General features: G+C 52.3%; 1 protein-coding gene across 1 annotated transcript; it reads right to left on the bottom strand.

Annotated features, from left to right (window-relative positions):
• Positions 1-381: 381 nt before the first annotated feature.
• FBXO18 (F-box protein, helicase, 18) lies at positions 382-12,901 on the bottom strand (the record flags this gene model as incomplete). Its single annotated transcript, XM_008946099.1, is given in 9 exon segments — positions 382-648; positions 1,198-1,366; positions 3,213-3,307; positions 4,838-4,951; positions 6,864-7,054; positions 7,907-8,042; positions 8,772-8,902; positions 10,633-11,177; positions 12,615-12,901. Coding segments are annotated over 9 exon segments (1,935 nt in total), but the record flags the coding sequence as incomplete, so codon positions are not given.
• Positions 12,902-15,718: the final 2,817 nt, after the last annotated feature.

Below are 15,718 nucleotides of genomic sequence, written 5' to 3'. Positions count from 1 at the left end.
TGAGGGGATCCCCAGAGGTCCCTTCCACCCTCACCACACTGGGGTTCTATAAATGAGAATTTCTGGCTTCTCCTCTGCATATAAAGATGGCTACAAAACCATTTAATGTCTGTGTGTGACAGCACCAGTCAGGCACTGGTATAAACACACGAGATCTCTTCTCTTTTCCTCATGGAGAAGAAACATCTGCACTGAGCAGAGGCAGCAAATCTCCCCTCTAGAAACCAGCTGGGCTAACAGGGAGAACAAACAGGCCCCAATTCCTTTGGATTTGTCACCAGAGGGGAAAAAAACCCACATTTTGACAGTCAATTCTTAGAGCTGAAGCAGAAATACCCTTGGACTGTGATTCCACGTGGGATAACCACAGCCCCTTCTAACCCCTGCAGCCCAAATCTTGCTTCATTTCAGACACTCACTCTCTTCTCTTCTGGACTGACCAGTTCTCTTTCACCACGAGTATTTCTGAACCAAATAGGGGTGTGCTCTTCACAGATCTCATCATCTGAAGAGGCAAAAAAGCTCTCGAGGGTCTGTGAGACTGTTTTTCCTCTGACAAACAGAGATTGTCCCTTCCGTTTCTGGAGGAGGAAGCTGATGGAGTAAGCAGACAGCTTGGAGAAGTTCAGCTTGCCCTTTTCTTTATAGCTGTGCCAAAGGTGAGGAAAAAGAAGAGACATGTTGAAACACAGATGGAAAGCAGAGTGGAAAAGCAAGCTTGGCTTTTGCTCCTCTTCCCCAGAAGTTTTTATACACCTGCTTTGACCTAATAATGGATTATTTTTAAAATCTCCACCTATTTATCCTGGTCCAAGCACAAACTTGTTCATTTTATAGGTTTTATAGGCAAAAAGTCAAGCCAGAGAGGTATTCCCATCATTCAGCCCCCCTATTACAGGTTGTTTTCAGAGCCAGGTTAAGAGGATTCTCCTCTGCTTCCAGGTCATGGCTCATTTTCCCTTCTGTCTGTGGTTTAGATGTGCCAACATAACTGGCCAGAAACTTAGAAATCACTGGCCCACCCAATCTGGAAGAATTTGGAAACCATAAAACACAATCTGGCTTGAGAAATAACTTCCCCCCATTATTTTTGCTTCCTTAAATCCTGGAGGCTCTTTTCCAACTCAGGCTTTCCTTCCTTGCCAGGTCTTTTCCCCTCTCCACTGGCCCTCAAAGGACTCTCAAAGCCCCACTCACAGTTTGCCAACACTTCCAAAGGCTAAGGAATGGAAAGTCTTGCAGGTAACGTTTCTGGGGAAGACACTTCTGCCCCTCTCTGCAACAGCTTTGTTGAATGTCATGTAGAGGAAATTCAGATCAGCAAACTTCTCCGCGTACTTGACCAAGGTTGAGGTCTTCCCTGTGCCTGAAGGAGAGAAGAAGGTGAAGAAGAAAGCATCCAGAGTTAGGAATCACAGAGAATGGTTTGAGTTGGAAGGGACCTTCAAGATCATCTAGTTCCAACCCCCTTGCCATGGGCAGGGACACCTCCCACTAGAGCAGGTTGCTCAAAGCTCCATCCAGCCTGGTCATGAACCCCTCCAGTGCTGGAGCATCCACAGCTTCCCTGGGCAACCTGGGCCAGCATCTCACCACCCTCAGAGTGAAGAATTTCTTCCTAATCTCCAATCTCAATCTCCCCTCTTCCAGTTTGAAGCCACCACCCCTCCTCCTCTCATCCTGAGCCCATGTGACAAGTCCCTCCCCAGCTTTCTCATAGGCCCCACAAGGATTGACTCCACACACTCCTCCTCAGCTTTGCCTTCCCCCTCCTGCTCTCCTCACTGCACAGCAGGACACTGTGTAGCTCAGGGGAATTTATTCACTGAGTCAACTGAAGTCATGAGAAGCTGTGGAGCAAAGCAGCTTTAAAAAATTAGAAGCCTGCAGCATTTTATCCCCCAATATTCCAGAAGCCTGAGCAAGCCTGAAGGAGCTGGTCCTCTGGAAAGACAGCTTGCTGAAGGAAATGTTAAAATTGCTCTTTTCAATCCTGGATGAGCTCTTTTCTTTGTGAGATCTCCCACTACTGCTGCTCTCCTTTACTCTGGATTGCTGCAGGACAGTGTCCATACCTCAGGGTGAAGTCACTTCACTTGAGGAGTTCCAACCAGAAGAGGAAACTGAGGCAAGGAGGGCTGTGCACATTTCCTTGTCCCTTTTTGTGTCCTCAGCCATGACACAGTGTCAGCAAACTCATCACCTTGCTGTTCACACCCCTCCCAGGGAACTCATGAGCATTGGATAAAGCAGGTCCCACCCCAGATCCCTGCAGGACCCCAGTGGTTCCCACCCTCCATCTGCTCCTACTTCTGCTTCCTGGCTTTTAACCAAACTATCCACCCAGGAGGATCTTTTACCACTTTGCCTGGTGGGGTGGGTTGATCCTGGCTGGACCTCAGGTGCCCACCAAGGTTATTCTATCACCTCCTCTCCTCAGCTGAACAGGGGAGAGGAAATATTGCATGTTCTTTGGCCAGTGTCCTCATCCACAGGGCTGAAGGTGGATTCTGAGTCTTTTATGGGTTTTATTGCCAGTGGCTCCTCAAGCTTTTCTTCTGCCTTGCCTTGGTGGGTTACAGGTAACCTCTCAGAACCCATGAATGATCCTTTTCCTGTCATTTGGACACAGTGACTTTGTAACAGACACAAGAGACCACAACCAGTGGCACATCTGGGCTGCTGGAGAGCACACATGAAACTCTGAGCCCCCAGTGTGGTGTCTGTGAAGGAAACTCTGCAGCTAGAGAGATGAGTTCCTTCTTTTCTTTTTAAATAGTCTCCCTTGATGTTATGCAGTTGCCCTTTTCAAACCAGTGGGCAAGTGTAGAGGTTTTCTTGGCCTCTGCTGCCCCTCTGGGGATGATAATCCAAACAAGAGAGACTCATTTTGGTGGCCTGTGGAGGATGACCCTGTGAAACAGGCTCAGCATGTGGCTGAGAGTCACCTCTCCTCTCCTGGGCTCCCTGACAAGCTCCTCTGGGCAGTTCTCAACAGCATCCAAACACTTGTTTCCATCATTGTGTGCAAAGAGGACATCTACCCAGCTTGCATGGGAGGAACCACCACCCATGGGAACCTCCAATTTTTCTCCTTCCTACTCCTCTGCAAAAGCTGGCTCAGATTTTTTGCCTCTGTTAGAAGCAAGGTTGATCCCCTTGGCATCTACAGACAGAAGGAGCAGAATCAGAGGTTAATTTTTGGCTCTTACCTGCAAATGCCATGATTTTCACTACTTGGCCATGCTCAATTCTGTGGTTCAAAATCCTTTGCTGTTCATGAGTCAGCTTTACTTCAGGGTAGTTGCTAAAAATGGGAAAAAAAAAAACCACAATCAAGAGTGAATTCAATGAAGAAAATAAATCTTCCCACATCAAACAAATCAGCTCAGAGCAGAAGGAAACCAATGAATGAAGGATCCCACCCCACAAGCAGGAAGGTGCCACGAGAGCTCCTTGGTTATTGTGCAAATAAGAAAAGCAAGGAAAAAGATTGGAGATAGCAGAAATAAACAGTAAACTTTAGACATTACATAGGTAAAGTTCTTCTTGAGGGCCCTAAGTCATTCTTTAAAAAGTCATTTGGTACCCCAGCTCCTCAGGCTTATTGAAAACAAACAGTGACTTGGGTTCTTCTACTGAACCAGCAAAATCTGCTCAGAAAAAGCCATCAGATGGAGGGGTAAAGGGAAAGGGCTGGACAAAAACCAGCCCTGAGACCCAACATCTGTTAAAAATCATGGAATCATTTTGGTTGGAAAAGATCTTTAAGATCCTTGAGTCCAGCCACCCCCCATCCCTGCCAGGTCCCCACTGCCCCGTGTCCCTCACCCCACATCTCCACGGCTTGGAAACCCCTCCAGGGGTGGGGACTCCACCACTGCCCTGGGCAGCCTGGCACAGGCCTCAAGGGAAAGAAAACGTTCCCAAAATCCAACCTCAGCCTCCCCTGGGGCAACTTGAGGCTGTTCCCTCTTGTCCTGTCCCTTGTCCCTTGGGAGCAGAGCCCGACCCCCCCTGGCTCCAGGCTCCTGTCAGGAGCTGTGCAGAGCCAGAAGGTCTCCCCTGAGCCTCCTTTGCTCCAGGCTCAGCACCCCCAGCTCCCTCAGCTGCTCCTCCCCACACTTGGGCTCTAGACCCTTCCCCAGCAGCTCCGTTGCCCTTCTCTGGCCACGCTCCAGCCCCTCAAGGGCCTTCTTGGCCTGTGTGGTTTAATCCTGATTTTTTGTTGTTGTTATTATGACCTCTCTCACTGTTGTACTTTGGATCTCTGGCAAATTTCCTTTGCTTATCTTTGCTGGATCTCTGTGGCAGATGAAAGCACTGCTCTTCCACTTCTGCAGGGAAGCAAACTAAGGGACTCAACCCTTGAAGAGGAACCAAACCTGGATCTGCACAGCACAGGAAAGTGTTTCACTCCTTCTTGTCCTTCCTTTCTAGGCAGCAAGCTACCAACCAATGCTAATTTAGAACAGCTATGGATATGTAATAGTTGGTATATAACTAAATTATCCACAGATTCCAGAAAACAGGAGCCAAATCAGCATCCTGCAGCTGGTGCCTCATCTCCTCCCATGTTCAGAAGCTGTTCCTAAATGAAGAGCCCCATTATTTGAGCTACAGTAATCCAACATTTACAGCTTTATGACCTGATTCTGCTTTTCCTCTGAGAATTCAGGGAGAAGGTGGCCAGGAGCAGAAGTTTTTTGCACTAATCCTTATGCATCTCAGAAGCAGCCCCTGCCATGGAATGTTTGCTCCCCCTCCAAGGTTCTGCACTTCACCTGGGTCCTCTCTACTTGAAGCACATGGCTTGGATCATCTGTAAGAACTTTACCTGGCCCATAAGTCTCGTTGGCAGCATGAAGCCAGTGTCTCTTCTGCTGCTGTCTGCACAGTTACAGAAGAATTCTCCATCAGGTACAAGCAGTAGAAAACATTGTAATGGATCCTGGGAGAAAGGAGAAATTATCATTAAGAAATCATCCATAACAAATGAAACATCTGCAGCCACCTAAAAGAATCACAGAATCAATCCCAGGTTGGAAGGAACCTCAAGGATCATCTGGTCCAATCTTTCTCAGCAAAAGCCCTGTCTAGACAAGCTGGCCCAGCTCCTGTCCAGCTGAATCTTCAAAGTGTCCAACATTGGGGACCCCACCACTGCCCTGGGGAGATTATTCCAACAGCTGATTGTTCTCATGGTGGAAAATGTTCCTCTTGTGTCCCACTGGAATCTCCCAGGAGTAACTTGGACCCATCACCCCTCATCTTCTCCACCAGCTCTGGTGCAGAGACAGGAAAAATAACCCCAAGTACCTTCCAGTGGCAACTTGAACAGAATTTAGGTGTTACAAATAGTGTGGCTCAGAGAAAAGAGACATGGAAGGAAGGAAACAAACCCATCAGGGGCTGTTGGTGCTTTGGGATCTTTGGTGCCAGGGAAAAGGCTCATTGCAGCAGCACACGTGGACCCTGCCATGGCTCTAATGCTTCTCCAGCTGCTGAAAACCACCCTCAATATTTTAAATGCTTCCAACAGAACAATGCACAAAGCCCCAAGTGCTCAGGCAGTTGTGGGAGACAATATGGAGCAGGGAGAGCAGCCCTGGGGGTGCTGGGGGGGGAAGGAGCTGGGCAGGAGGCCCCCCAGCCTGGGCTGCCCCCCCAGCAGCGTGGGCAGCAGGGCAGGGAGGGGATCCTGCCCCTCTGCCAGCTCTGGGAGACCCCCCTGCAGTGCTGGGGCAGCTCTGGAGTCCTCAGCTGCCAGTATCTGAAGGGGGCCTACAGGAAAGCTGGGGAGGGACTTTCTACAAGGGCTTGTAGTGATAGGATGAGGGGTGATGGCTTCAAACTGGAAGAGGGGAGATTTAGAGAAGAAATTCTTCACTCTGAGGGTGGTGAGCCCCTGGTTGCCCAGGGAAGCTGTGGATGCTCCATCACTGGAGGGGTTCAAGACCAGGCTGGTGTTGAACAACCTGCTCTAGCTGCAGGTGTCCCTGCCCATGGCAGGGAGGTTGGAACTAGATGATCTTTAAAGTCCCTTCCAACCCAACCCATTCTGTGATTCCATGACCATTAATATTTGCAAGTGCAGTCAGCTCTACCTTGAGCAGTGACTGCCAAGGCAGCCCTGGGACAGCTCTGGTTGGGTCCCTTCCCTCCTGCCAGGTTTGTTTCAGGGTCTGCCACACAAACCTGAGCTGGGGGCAGAGTCCCCAGGACCCTGTCACTCTCCTGAACCACTGTCAGCAACATTCTGGGGGAGGTAGAGGTGGAACTGGGGTCTAGTTTAGGCCTCTGAAGTGGAACAGCTTCATCAAGTGTCTGATGATTCTATTGTGTGAGCTCTGATGAGTCTCCTGGTGCTTTGCTACCACCAGGAGAGGAGCACAGCCACTGGTGGCTTTAATCCCACCAGCCATAGCAGGTTTAAAATCCACTCCATCCTACTTCAGGGCTGACACCACCCTGGTTTTATCTCTTCTGCTGCAGCTTTGTTCCTGTGACCCAACAGTTGCCACCCTGGGCCCCACTCCAGGACAGATTTTGTGTCTCCATGAGGTGACCCACAGAGTCACCCTGCCCTGCTCCTGCTGGCCACACCAGTGCTGGCCCAAGCCAGGATGCTGGTGGCCTTCTTGGCCCCCTGGGCACACGCTGCCTCCTCTCCAGCTGCCTGTCCCCCAACCCCCCAGGGCCTTTCCCTGGGGCACTTTCCAGCCCCTCTGCCCCAGCCTGGAGCTGCAGGGGGTTGTGGTGACCCCAGGGTGCCTCATTCCCCTCTCCCAGATGGCGGACGAAGAGCTGACACATCTCCAGGGCTGGGCAGAGGCAGCAGGCAGCACCTCCCCTCTCCTTACCTGTTTGTGATGGCAATGTTCCTGTCTCTCATGGCACACAGCAGGGTTGCTGTGCAGTACAGCCTCTCGGTGACATCCACGAGGCAGAGGGTGGAGCAGGGTCTCTGCAGACACCCCACCAGCTGCTGGAGGTCGCCGACGCCGTCGGAGAAAAGCACCATGACTGTCACTATGGCCCACACCTTCTCAGGCTGCCACAGGCAACAACAAGGAGAGAACAAAGAGCTTTGAGCCTTCAGGAGCAGGGAAACCCTGCTTAGAGAATCAGCAGATGGGTTGGGTGGGAAGGGACCTTTCAAATCCATCCAGTCCAACCCCCTGCAGGGAGCAGGGACAGCCCCAACTAGAGCAGGGTGCTCAGAGCCCTCAACCTCCCCTGGGATGGTGCCAGGGATGGGGCAGTGACCACCTCTCTGGGCAGCCTGGGACAGGGGCTCAACACCCTCAGGGTCAAAAATTTCTTCCATCTAATCTAAATTGCCCCTGGTTTAGTTTCAAACCATCCCCCCTTGTCTTGTCCCAACAGGCCCTGCTCAAAAATCTGTCCCCAGCTTTCTGACAGGCCCCTCAAAGGCCACCAGCAGGTCTCCCTGGAGCCTTCTCTTGTCCAGGTTGAACAACCCCAACTCTCTCAGCCTGCCCTCCCGGCAGAGGGGTTCCAACCTGTAGATGACTTTTGGGACTTCCCCTGGACCTGCTCCAACAGGTCCCAGTCTGTCTTGCACTGAGAAATCAGAATGTTGCTTCCCTCACACATCCCAGTCCCATTTTCTACAGTATTAAACATCCCAGATCCTGCTTCTGGGCAACCTGGGCTAGTTTCAACTTCAACACCACAAGAAACCACTTGATGAGGAGTAATTCAATCCTCTTCAGTCACCCTGAACCCCCCAAAGTGAAACCTTTCATCCCAAGAGGGCAGATACAGCCTCAGTGGTTAAACCTGCTAAAAAAAACAGTTAATAACAGTTAATAACAGTTAAACCTACCCCTCAGTGGTTAAACCTGCTAAAAAAAACCCAGTTAATAACAGTTAAACCTACCTCTGTCCTGCTCTGGAAATGTGGCAGCTTGTTGACCACGCACAATTCAGCCTTTGGGAAGAGGTGGTGGCTCCTCAAACAGTGAAGAACAGCCCTGGGATCAACCTTCTGCCCAGTGGGCACAGCAGACACACACCTGCAGACACACGGGCAAAGAATTCCTGTCAAGGGAGCTCCATCTCCAAGGAGGTGCCTCCTCCAAAGCCCCACCAGCCAGGCTGCAGCACGTGGCACCACCCCCTGCTGCTGTGCCCCAGAGATTTGTTTGGAGGCATTCAGTTGTGGGGCTGCAAGATGCTGAACTTGGATTTCCAACTTGTTATTGCACCAAAAGTCACCTAGAAGAATAATTCCCAGTTCTGTTACACAGATATCCTTAAATACTTGGCTGAAACAAGTCCCTACACTCCAAGATCCTTCTGGCTGTCTCAAAGTCTCCTTCCAGAAGATAGAACAAGGAGGTTGAGGTTGTCCCTGAGGAACAATTTCTTGCCCTGGAGGGGTTTCCAAGCTGTGGAGATGTGGGGTGAGGGACATGGGGCAGTGGGGACCTGGCAGTGCTGGGGGGATGGTTGGACTCCATGACCTTAAAGGTATCCTCCAACCAAAATGATTTTATGATCACATGCTCTAAATGGAACAAAAAAGAGGCAAGGAAAAGTTTTTTACCTGTTTCTAGAACCCTACTAGTGACTTCTACCTTCAAAATAATTTCTCCTTCCTCATCTTCCTGTACATCTCCCACCTGCTGAGAAGACAAACCCAATTCTCTCCTGGCATTTCCCACCCTAAAATGGAAGAAGACCCAAAGCAAGGGAGGTCTGAGGATCTCCAGGCACAGGATGAAGTGCTGAAGAGGACTCACCTCACCAGCCCCAGCACACACTCTTCCTGCTCCTTGCTTATGGCAAAATCCTGCAAGATCTTTCCAACTCTCCACAGGGCTGACTCCTCCTTCATCAGGTATTGGTGGTAGAGCTTTTTCCAAGGGATGAACTGGAATGTGAAGCACAGAGCACCATCTTTCACCTCACAGCACTGGGAAAACAGGTTTCTTCTGGCAATAAGCTCAGGGATGGGACTTCCAAAGGAGACCTGGAGTTCAAAAAGTCCCTGAGGCTTGATGGAAATGGGTATCTAGCAGGAGATGGGGATGCAGAGAGGAAAGAGAGACAGATTTGTTCCTCACAGCCTGCAAACATCTCTAGAAGGGTGGTTTTTTCTAGGTGATGGGATTGGGGTGATGCTGCTTCACACAAACCATTAAAGGAGCAGGGAGATTCTCAGCAGTATCCCACAGATCTGCTCTAGGCAGGGTCTGAGTGCTCCAAATCCCTGTGTCCACGAAGCCTGACCCTCCCACAAGCTGTAAACAGCCAGGACACTGCCTTTCAGGCTGGGTTAGACTGAAGAGTAATTTGGGAAAGGATTTGAGCACCTTGAGGATTCAACGTGTGCATTTTCTGTGCATCCCTCCAGCTCTTCAGGCTCCAGGCACAGAGGTTGTGGTGGCAGAGCAGAGGACAGGACACCTCCTGCTTTGTGTCCCATCCACACTCATCAGGACATGAAGAAGAACTTGGATCCTCACTGCAGCCAAAACCAGCTGCCAGTGGGTTCACTGTGCTGGGAGGGCTTTGGCTGCAGATGAAACAAGCTCCATAAACCCAGAGTTAAAGTTCTTTCCTCTACACCCTTTGACTCCATGAAGACTCCACACCCTGGACAGTGACATACACCAGCCAGGAGAGGACACTGCCCAGGCTGGGAGCCAGAACTCCCTGCATGAGTCCTGTCAGAAGAAATCAGCTGCAAGGAAAACAGTGAAGGAGGATTTTGTGGAGTCTCACGGGATGCTCACTTGCCATGGACAGGAGAATGCAGCAAGGGAAGTTGTCCCCACATCCATCTTCTGATACAGGTTGAGAACTATTAGAGTGTGGCCAGCAGGAGCAGGGAGGTGATGGTGCCCCTGGGCTGGGCACTGGGGAGGCTGCCCCTCCAATCCTGGGGGCAGTTTTGGGCCCCTCCCTCCCAGAAGGCCCTTGAGGGGCTGGAGCGTGGCCAGAGAAGGGCAACGGAGCTGCTGGGGAAGGGTCTAGAGCCCAAGTGTGGGGAGGAGCAGCTGAGGGAGCTGGGGGTGCTGAGCCTGGAGCAAAGGAGGCTCAGGGGAGACCTTCTGGCTCTGCACAGCTCCTGACAGGAGCCTGGAGCCAGGGGGGGTCGGGCTCTGCTCCCAAGGGACAAGGGACAGGACAAGAGGAAAGGGCCTCAAGTTGCCCCAGGGGAGGTTGAGGTTGGATTTTGGGAACAATTTCTTGCCCTGGAGGGCTGTGGAGGCCTGTGCCAGGCTGCCCAGGGCAGTGGTGGAGTCCCCACCCCTGGAGGGGTTTCCAAGCCGTGGAGATGTGGGGGGAGGGACACGGGGCAGTGGGGACCTGGCAGGGATGGGGGATGCTTGGACTCCACAACCTTAAAGGTCTCTTCCAACCAAAACAACTCAATGATTCTATGACCTGAAGATGCCACTGTGGTTAAAAAAAAAACAGACAAAAGACCTCATAAGAAAGGATGGGGGCACGAGTGAACCATAAAGGCATTTAAAGGAATGAAGAGAGACAGACTGAGCATGGATGCTCCTACAGCAACTCAGCCACAAGAGGAGGGCAGAGCAGAGCAGAGGAGGAGGAGGGAGAGGCTGGAAGCAGCCCTGCAGCACTCCTTACCAGGGGATCCCTGACTATCTCCCTCCAGCAACGACACACCAGGCTCAGGCTCTGATACAGATCAGTCACTGGTAGGAAAGCAAAGATATTCCTGAGGACTTCCACTGGCAGCTCCTCCATTCTCCCCTGAGGCACCTCCCAGTCCCTAGTGCCCAGGAGGCCATAGTGTGCATCAGGGATGGGCTCCACTTCCAGATCATCCCATTCCTGTTTGATCTGCCTGTGTTCTGCATGAACCACCGTGGGCTTCTTCTCAGGCTCAGCCCACAGATCCTGCCCTGGCCTGGGAGCAGCTGCAGCAGCCAGAGGCCGTTTCCTGGAGCTTTGCCTGGGAGCTGGTTTAAAGTCCTCGTCCTCCAGAAAGGAGCAGGAGTCACTGCTGGTCTCCATCACAGAGGAGGCACTGCTGAAGGAATCATCAGGATCAGGGAGGATGAGATCCAGCTGCTCTGCTTTGATTTTACCATTCCTCACCCTACCAGGGACTGCTTGTTGTGTCTGAGATATCCTGAAGTAATCAGTGATGTTCTTCTGCTGCCCTTGGCCTGCAGAAAGAGGAAGAAGATGAGAGAATTTGACAGAAACAAGCACCAAGCACACACCTCCTGAGCTGAAAAGGCTGAAAAGGCTGGTGGGGGGGTGGTTATCTCCACAGAGCTTACTACAGGGGAATTGTCCTGCTTCATATTGCTTCTCTGGCAACCTGGGGGAGTCAACAGAAAAACATGAAGCTCTTTGCACTGGCCAAAAAGTCTGGGCACTGCCAGGGGACATCTGACTACAAGCTAGTGGAGATATAGTCTTCAAAAGAACCTCTCAACCCACCAGCCCCCAGTTAATATAATGCAAGGACACGTGTGACACAAATGCAGCTGCCCAGCAAAACCCATGGGAGATATTTCCAACAGCCAGAGAAGGGGAAAGAGGAAGGAAACGATGTGAGGCTTGATTCTGGTGGTGTGCCTCAGACTGAGGTTGGGCTCCAAGTGATTTAGGGCAGTACCTTAGAAGCACATGAAGATTTGAGATCCCCCTGCAGTGCTGGGGCAGCTCTGGAGTCCTCAGCACAGCAGAGCCAGGGAGCTGCTGGAGCGGGGCCAGAGGAGCCCCAGCAATGCCCCGAGGGGGGAACCCCTCTGCTGGGAGCCCAGCAGGAGAGAGTTGGGCTGGGGCAGCTGAGAGGAGAAGGCTCCAGCTGGGGAGACCTGCTGGGGGCTGCCAGGACTGCCAGGGGCCTGCCAGAAACCTGGGGGGGACTTTGGAGCAGGAACTGTTGGGACAGGACAAGGGGGGATGGTTTGAAATGAAAAGAGGGAGATTGAAACTAGATCCAAGGAAGAAAATCTTTACCCCTGAGGGTGTTGAGCCCCTGTCCCAGGCTGCCCAGAGAGGTGGTCACTGCCCCATCCCTGGCACCATCCCAGGGGAGGTTGGGGCTCTGAGCAACCTGCTCTAGTTGGGGCTGTCCCTGCTCCCTGCAGGGGGTTGGACTGGATGACCTTGAAAGGTCCCTTCCCACCCAACCCATTCTGTGTTTCTATGATTCCATACAAACTAGACAGCTCATTATTATTTAACAATTATCCTAAGGGGCATCTAGAAGCAGGAGCCACATCATTTGAGTGCCTAATTGCAGAGGCTGCAGTGTTCCTCAGGGAGAGCTGCTCTCCTCTCCACAAAAGCCTCTGACAGCTCGCTGATAGATCCTGGTGTGAGGAGAGACTCCACACAGATGCCAAGGCAAATTCTCTCCCCTTGAGAAGGAACTAATCAAGGTTCTCTCTTTCAAAGGCCAGGTTTTTGCATGAAACCCAGTTTTCCAGGCACCACTTGAACCCAACCAACGTCCTCTGTTTGCACCCCCCCCTCTCTCCTGGCAGCAGCACAAGCCTGATGATGGATTTCACAAGTCCCTCTTGCTCCACATCAGCATTTTCCTGCCCTAAATCCCTCAGCCTTCAAAGCACTGGTGACCTGTGTACCTGAGCGACGTCCCCGTGGCCGGGGGGTGGGGTGGAGGCCCCTGTGCACATCTCCTCTGCTCCTTCTTTCACCCAAGGGGCTCCTCAGGGAGGATGAACCTTCCAAACTCTGCGCCAGAGCTTCGCAGTCGGCGGCCGTCAGGTGCTTTTTTTTGAACCCCTTCACTGCTTTGCCCACATGCAAAAGAAAGACCCCCCAAAAAACCCAAAGGATTAGTGAACAATACACAGCCCAGGGTTTTAACAGAGCCACCAGCCTCTTTCCAGAGTTTCTTTTCAGACATTTCCTAGGACAATCCCAGTTAGAAGTTCTAGACTTAGTTTTGCTGAATAAACCAGAGCAGGAGTTTCTACAAGATGCTGGTGAGGTGCTGAGGAGGGCAAGAAATGGTGTAGTGAGGTGCTGAGGAGGGCAAGATATCATATAGTGAGGTGCTGAGGAGGGCAACACATCGTGGTGAGGTGCTGAGGAGGGCAACCCAAAGGCCACTGGACCCCAGGTCCCCACCCCTGCCCTGCCCCAGGCCTTGGAACACAAGAGAACCACGTGAAATCAGAACCTGTGCAGGTTTTGTGGCTCTCCCTAGGACACCCTGCCACGGAGGAAGCTGACAGAGGCCTCTGTGGGAACCCAGAGGAGGGTGAAGAGGAGGAGGAGGGAGCCTGACCCACGTGAGCCCCTCTGAGAGGGGCCAGAAATTCACCCGGGGAAGGTCAGAGCCAAGGTTTGGATGCACAAACTTGAGCCCACCACGAAGAGATCCCAGCTGGGATCCTCCAAAAAGGCAAAACCACAAGCCCCTCATGGCACAGCTCAGCTCTTCCCCCCCAAGGAAGAGGCAGCAGAGAATGATCTGGAGTTATTTGGAGCAAACCTTACTTGGAATCTGCAGGAGCTCCTCTCCTCCACACAGGGCCGGCCAGCAGAGAACACTGCAGACAACACAACTTGCTTCTAAATGCTCAGGAGGAAGCCAAAAACCTGTCCCATGACAGACTTCCTCCCAAGAGAAGAATTATCAACCACCACCCAGATGATTTCCCTTTATTTCCACGCTGGGCTGCTGAGGATAAACTCCTCTAAGCCATTTCTGGTAGCCACAAAAGCAACCAACTGACCTCACCCAGCAGGACCCAAGGGGCAGTTTGGTCACTGTGCTGCTTCCTCCTTTTCATCCAGCTCAGAGGTAAAAGCAGCTGCTCAGCTCCCTAGGGAGGCTGGTTTCTAACATCTCCTGTTCCTCAAAACATGGCAAAAGGCAAGCAGAAGAGTCAAAAAAAGCAATGCAAGGTGGTTTGGTGGCACTCAGGGGTCTGGTTGAGTGGTGATGTGGCAGTGCTGGGTTTGGGGGTGGACTTGATGGTCTTTAAAGGTCTTCTCCAACTAAACTGATTCTATGGTTGTATTTAAAAGTGGTCTTTCTCACTGGAAATTGGAAAGGTTTTGGGATTGAAGAGCATGAATCAGCAAAGTGCCCCCATGCTCTGAAGCACAGGGTCCTGGCAGAGGTGAGGCACGAGCTCTGTGTCCATTCCTGGAGCTGCAGGACACAGAGAGGTCTCACACAACATCAGTGGGAGGACTAAGGGCAAAACCTCTGCTCCCTTATTCCAGAACAGCACAAACCTCTGCTCCCCTGCTCCAGGACAGCAAAACCTCTGATATTCCAAGTCTATGGCAGATGGTTCCACTCCAGAAACCCAACACAAGAAGACCATCCACTCAGGCTCCACCTGCCCTCATCCTTTCTCCCTTTTCCCAACATTTTCCCAAGCAGCAGACACAGAAGTGCTGAGCAAAGGTTTTGTCTCAATGTCCCATCACAGATCACAGCTTCCACCACGTGAGGAAAGGGATGGGGAGCAGAGCTCAGAGGCCACAGGAAGATGCTCCAGCTGTGGAGCAAAAGGATCCACCCTGAGCAGCAGCCACAGAGGGGGAAGCTCCAGGGGAATGAGAAACGTTTCATAAAATCATAGAACAGAATCACAGACTGGTTTGGGTGGGAAGGGACCTTTCAAATCCATCCAGTCCAACCCCCTGCAGGGAGCAGGGACAGCCCCAACTAGAGCAGGGTGCTCAGAGCCCTCAACCTCCCCTGGGATGGTGCCAGGGATGGGGCAGTGACCACCTCTCTGGGCAGCCTGGGACAGGGGCTCACCACCCTCAGGGTCAAAACTGTCTCCCTTCCTGAGCCAGGGGCAGGACCTTGCCCTTGGCCTGGTTGACCCTCAGGAGGTTCACATGGTGCCACTTCTCCAGCCTGTCCAGGCCCCTCTGGATGGATCCCCTCCCTCAGGGGTTGAGCACCCCACTCAGCTCAGGGCCATCTGCAAACCTGCTGGGGGTGCCTCGATCCCACTGCCCATGGCACTGCTGAAGATACTCAACAACACTGGTCCCAGCAGGGACCCCTGAGGGACACCACTTGTCACCCATCTCCATCAGGCCACTGATCACCACCCTCTGGATGCACCCATCCAACCAGCTCCTCAACCACCAAACAGTGCACCCCTCAAATCCACCTCTCCAGCTCAAAGAGAGGCTGCTGCTGCTGCTGGGGACAGAGCCAAAGGCCGTGCAGAACTCCAGACAGATGACACCCACAGCTCTTGCCTTGCAGAAGTCCAGACAGATGACAGCCATGACTGTTCCCTCACCTTTCCCAGGCCCCATCCTGCTGGGTAGTCAGGGCATTGAAGAAGAAAAGCAAGTCCCAAAACAGTCCAAGTTCTCCTTCAGACAGGGTCATTTGTACCCAGAGCAGGCAGCCAGGAGCCACCTGCAGCTTCTCATAGCCTGGATGAAATCCATCTTCCCTGTTCCACTGCATCCCTCACCCACCCCTGATTCTGCACCAAAGGCTGCCCAGGAGCCCAAGGGACCAATTATCCACCCCAAAAGGGATCCACAATAATCTGCTTTCCCCACAGGGAAGCACCAACCTCATGCCCCCCAGCATGGCACCTGCATGTGGCAACCCAGGGCCCCCCTGGGGCTACCCCCCACCAGCCCAGGACAGTCCCACCACTGTCAGCTGCTGCCCCAGACCTGCTGCCTTGGTGGCCAAGTGGCCTTCTCCTCTTTGCCCCCCCATATCCAG

The sequence above is a fragment of the Merops nubicus genome, unplaced genomic scaffold, assembly GCF_000691845.1.
Source record: "Merops nubicus isolate BGI_N331 unplaced genomic scaffold, ASM69184v1 scaffold23418, whole genome shotgun sequence".
Classification (NCBI taxonomy): domain Eukaryota; kingdom Metazoa; phylum Chordata; class Aves; order Coraciiformes; family Meropidae; genus Merops; species Merops nubicus.
This window is presented reverse-complemented; position numbering and strand designations above follow the sequence as displayed.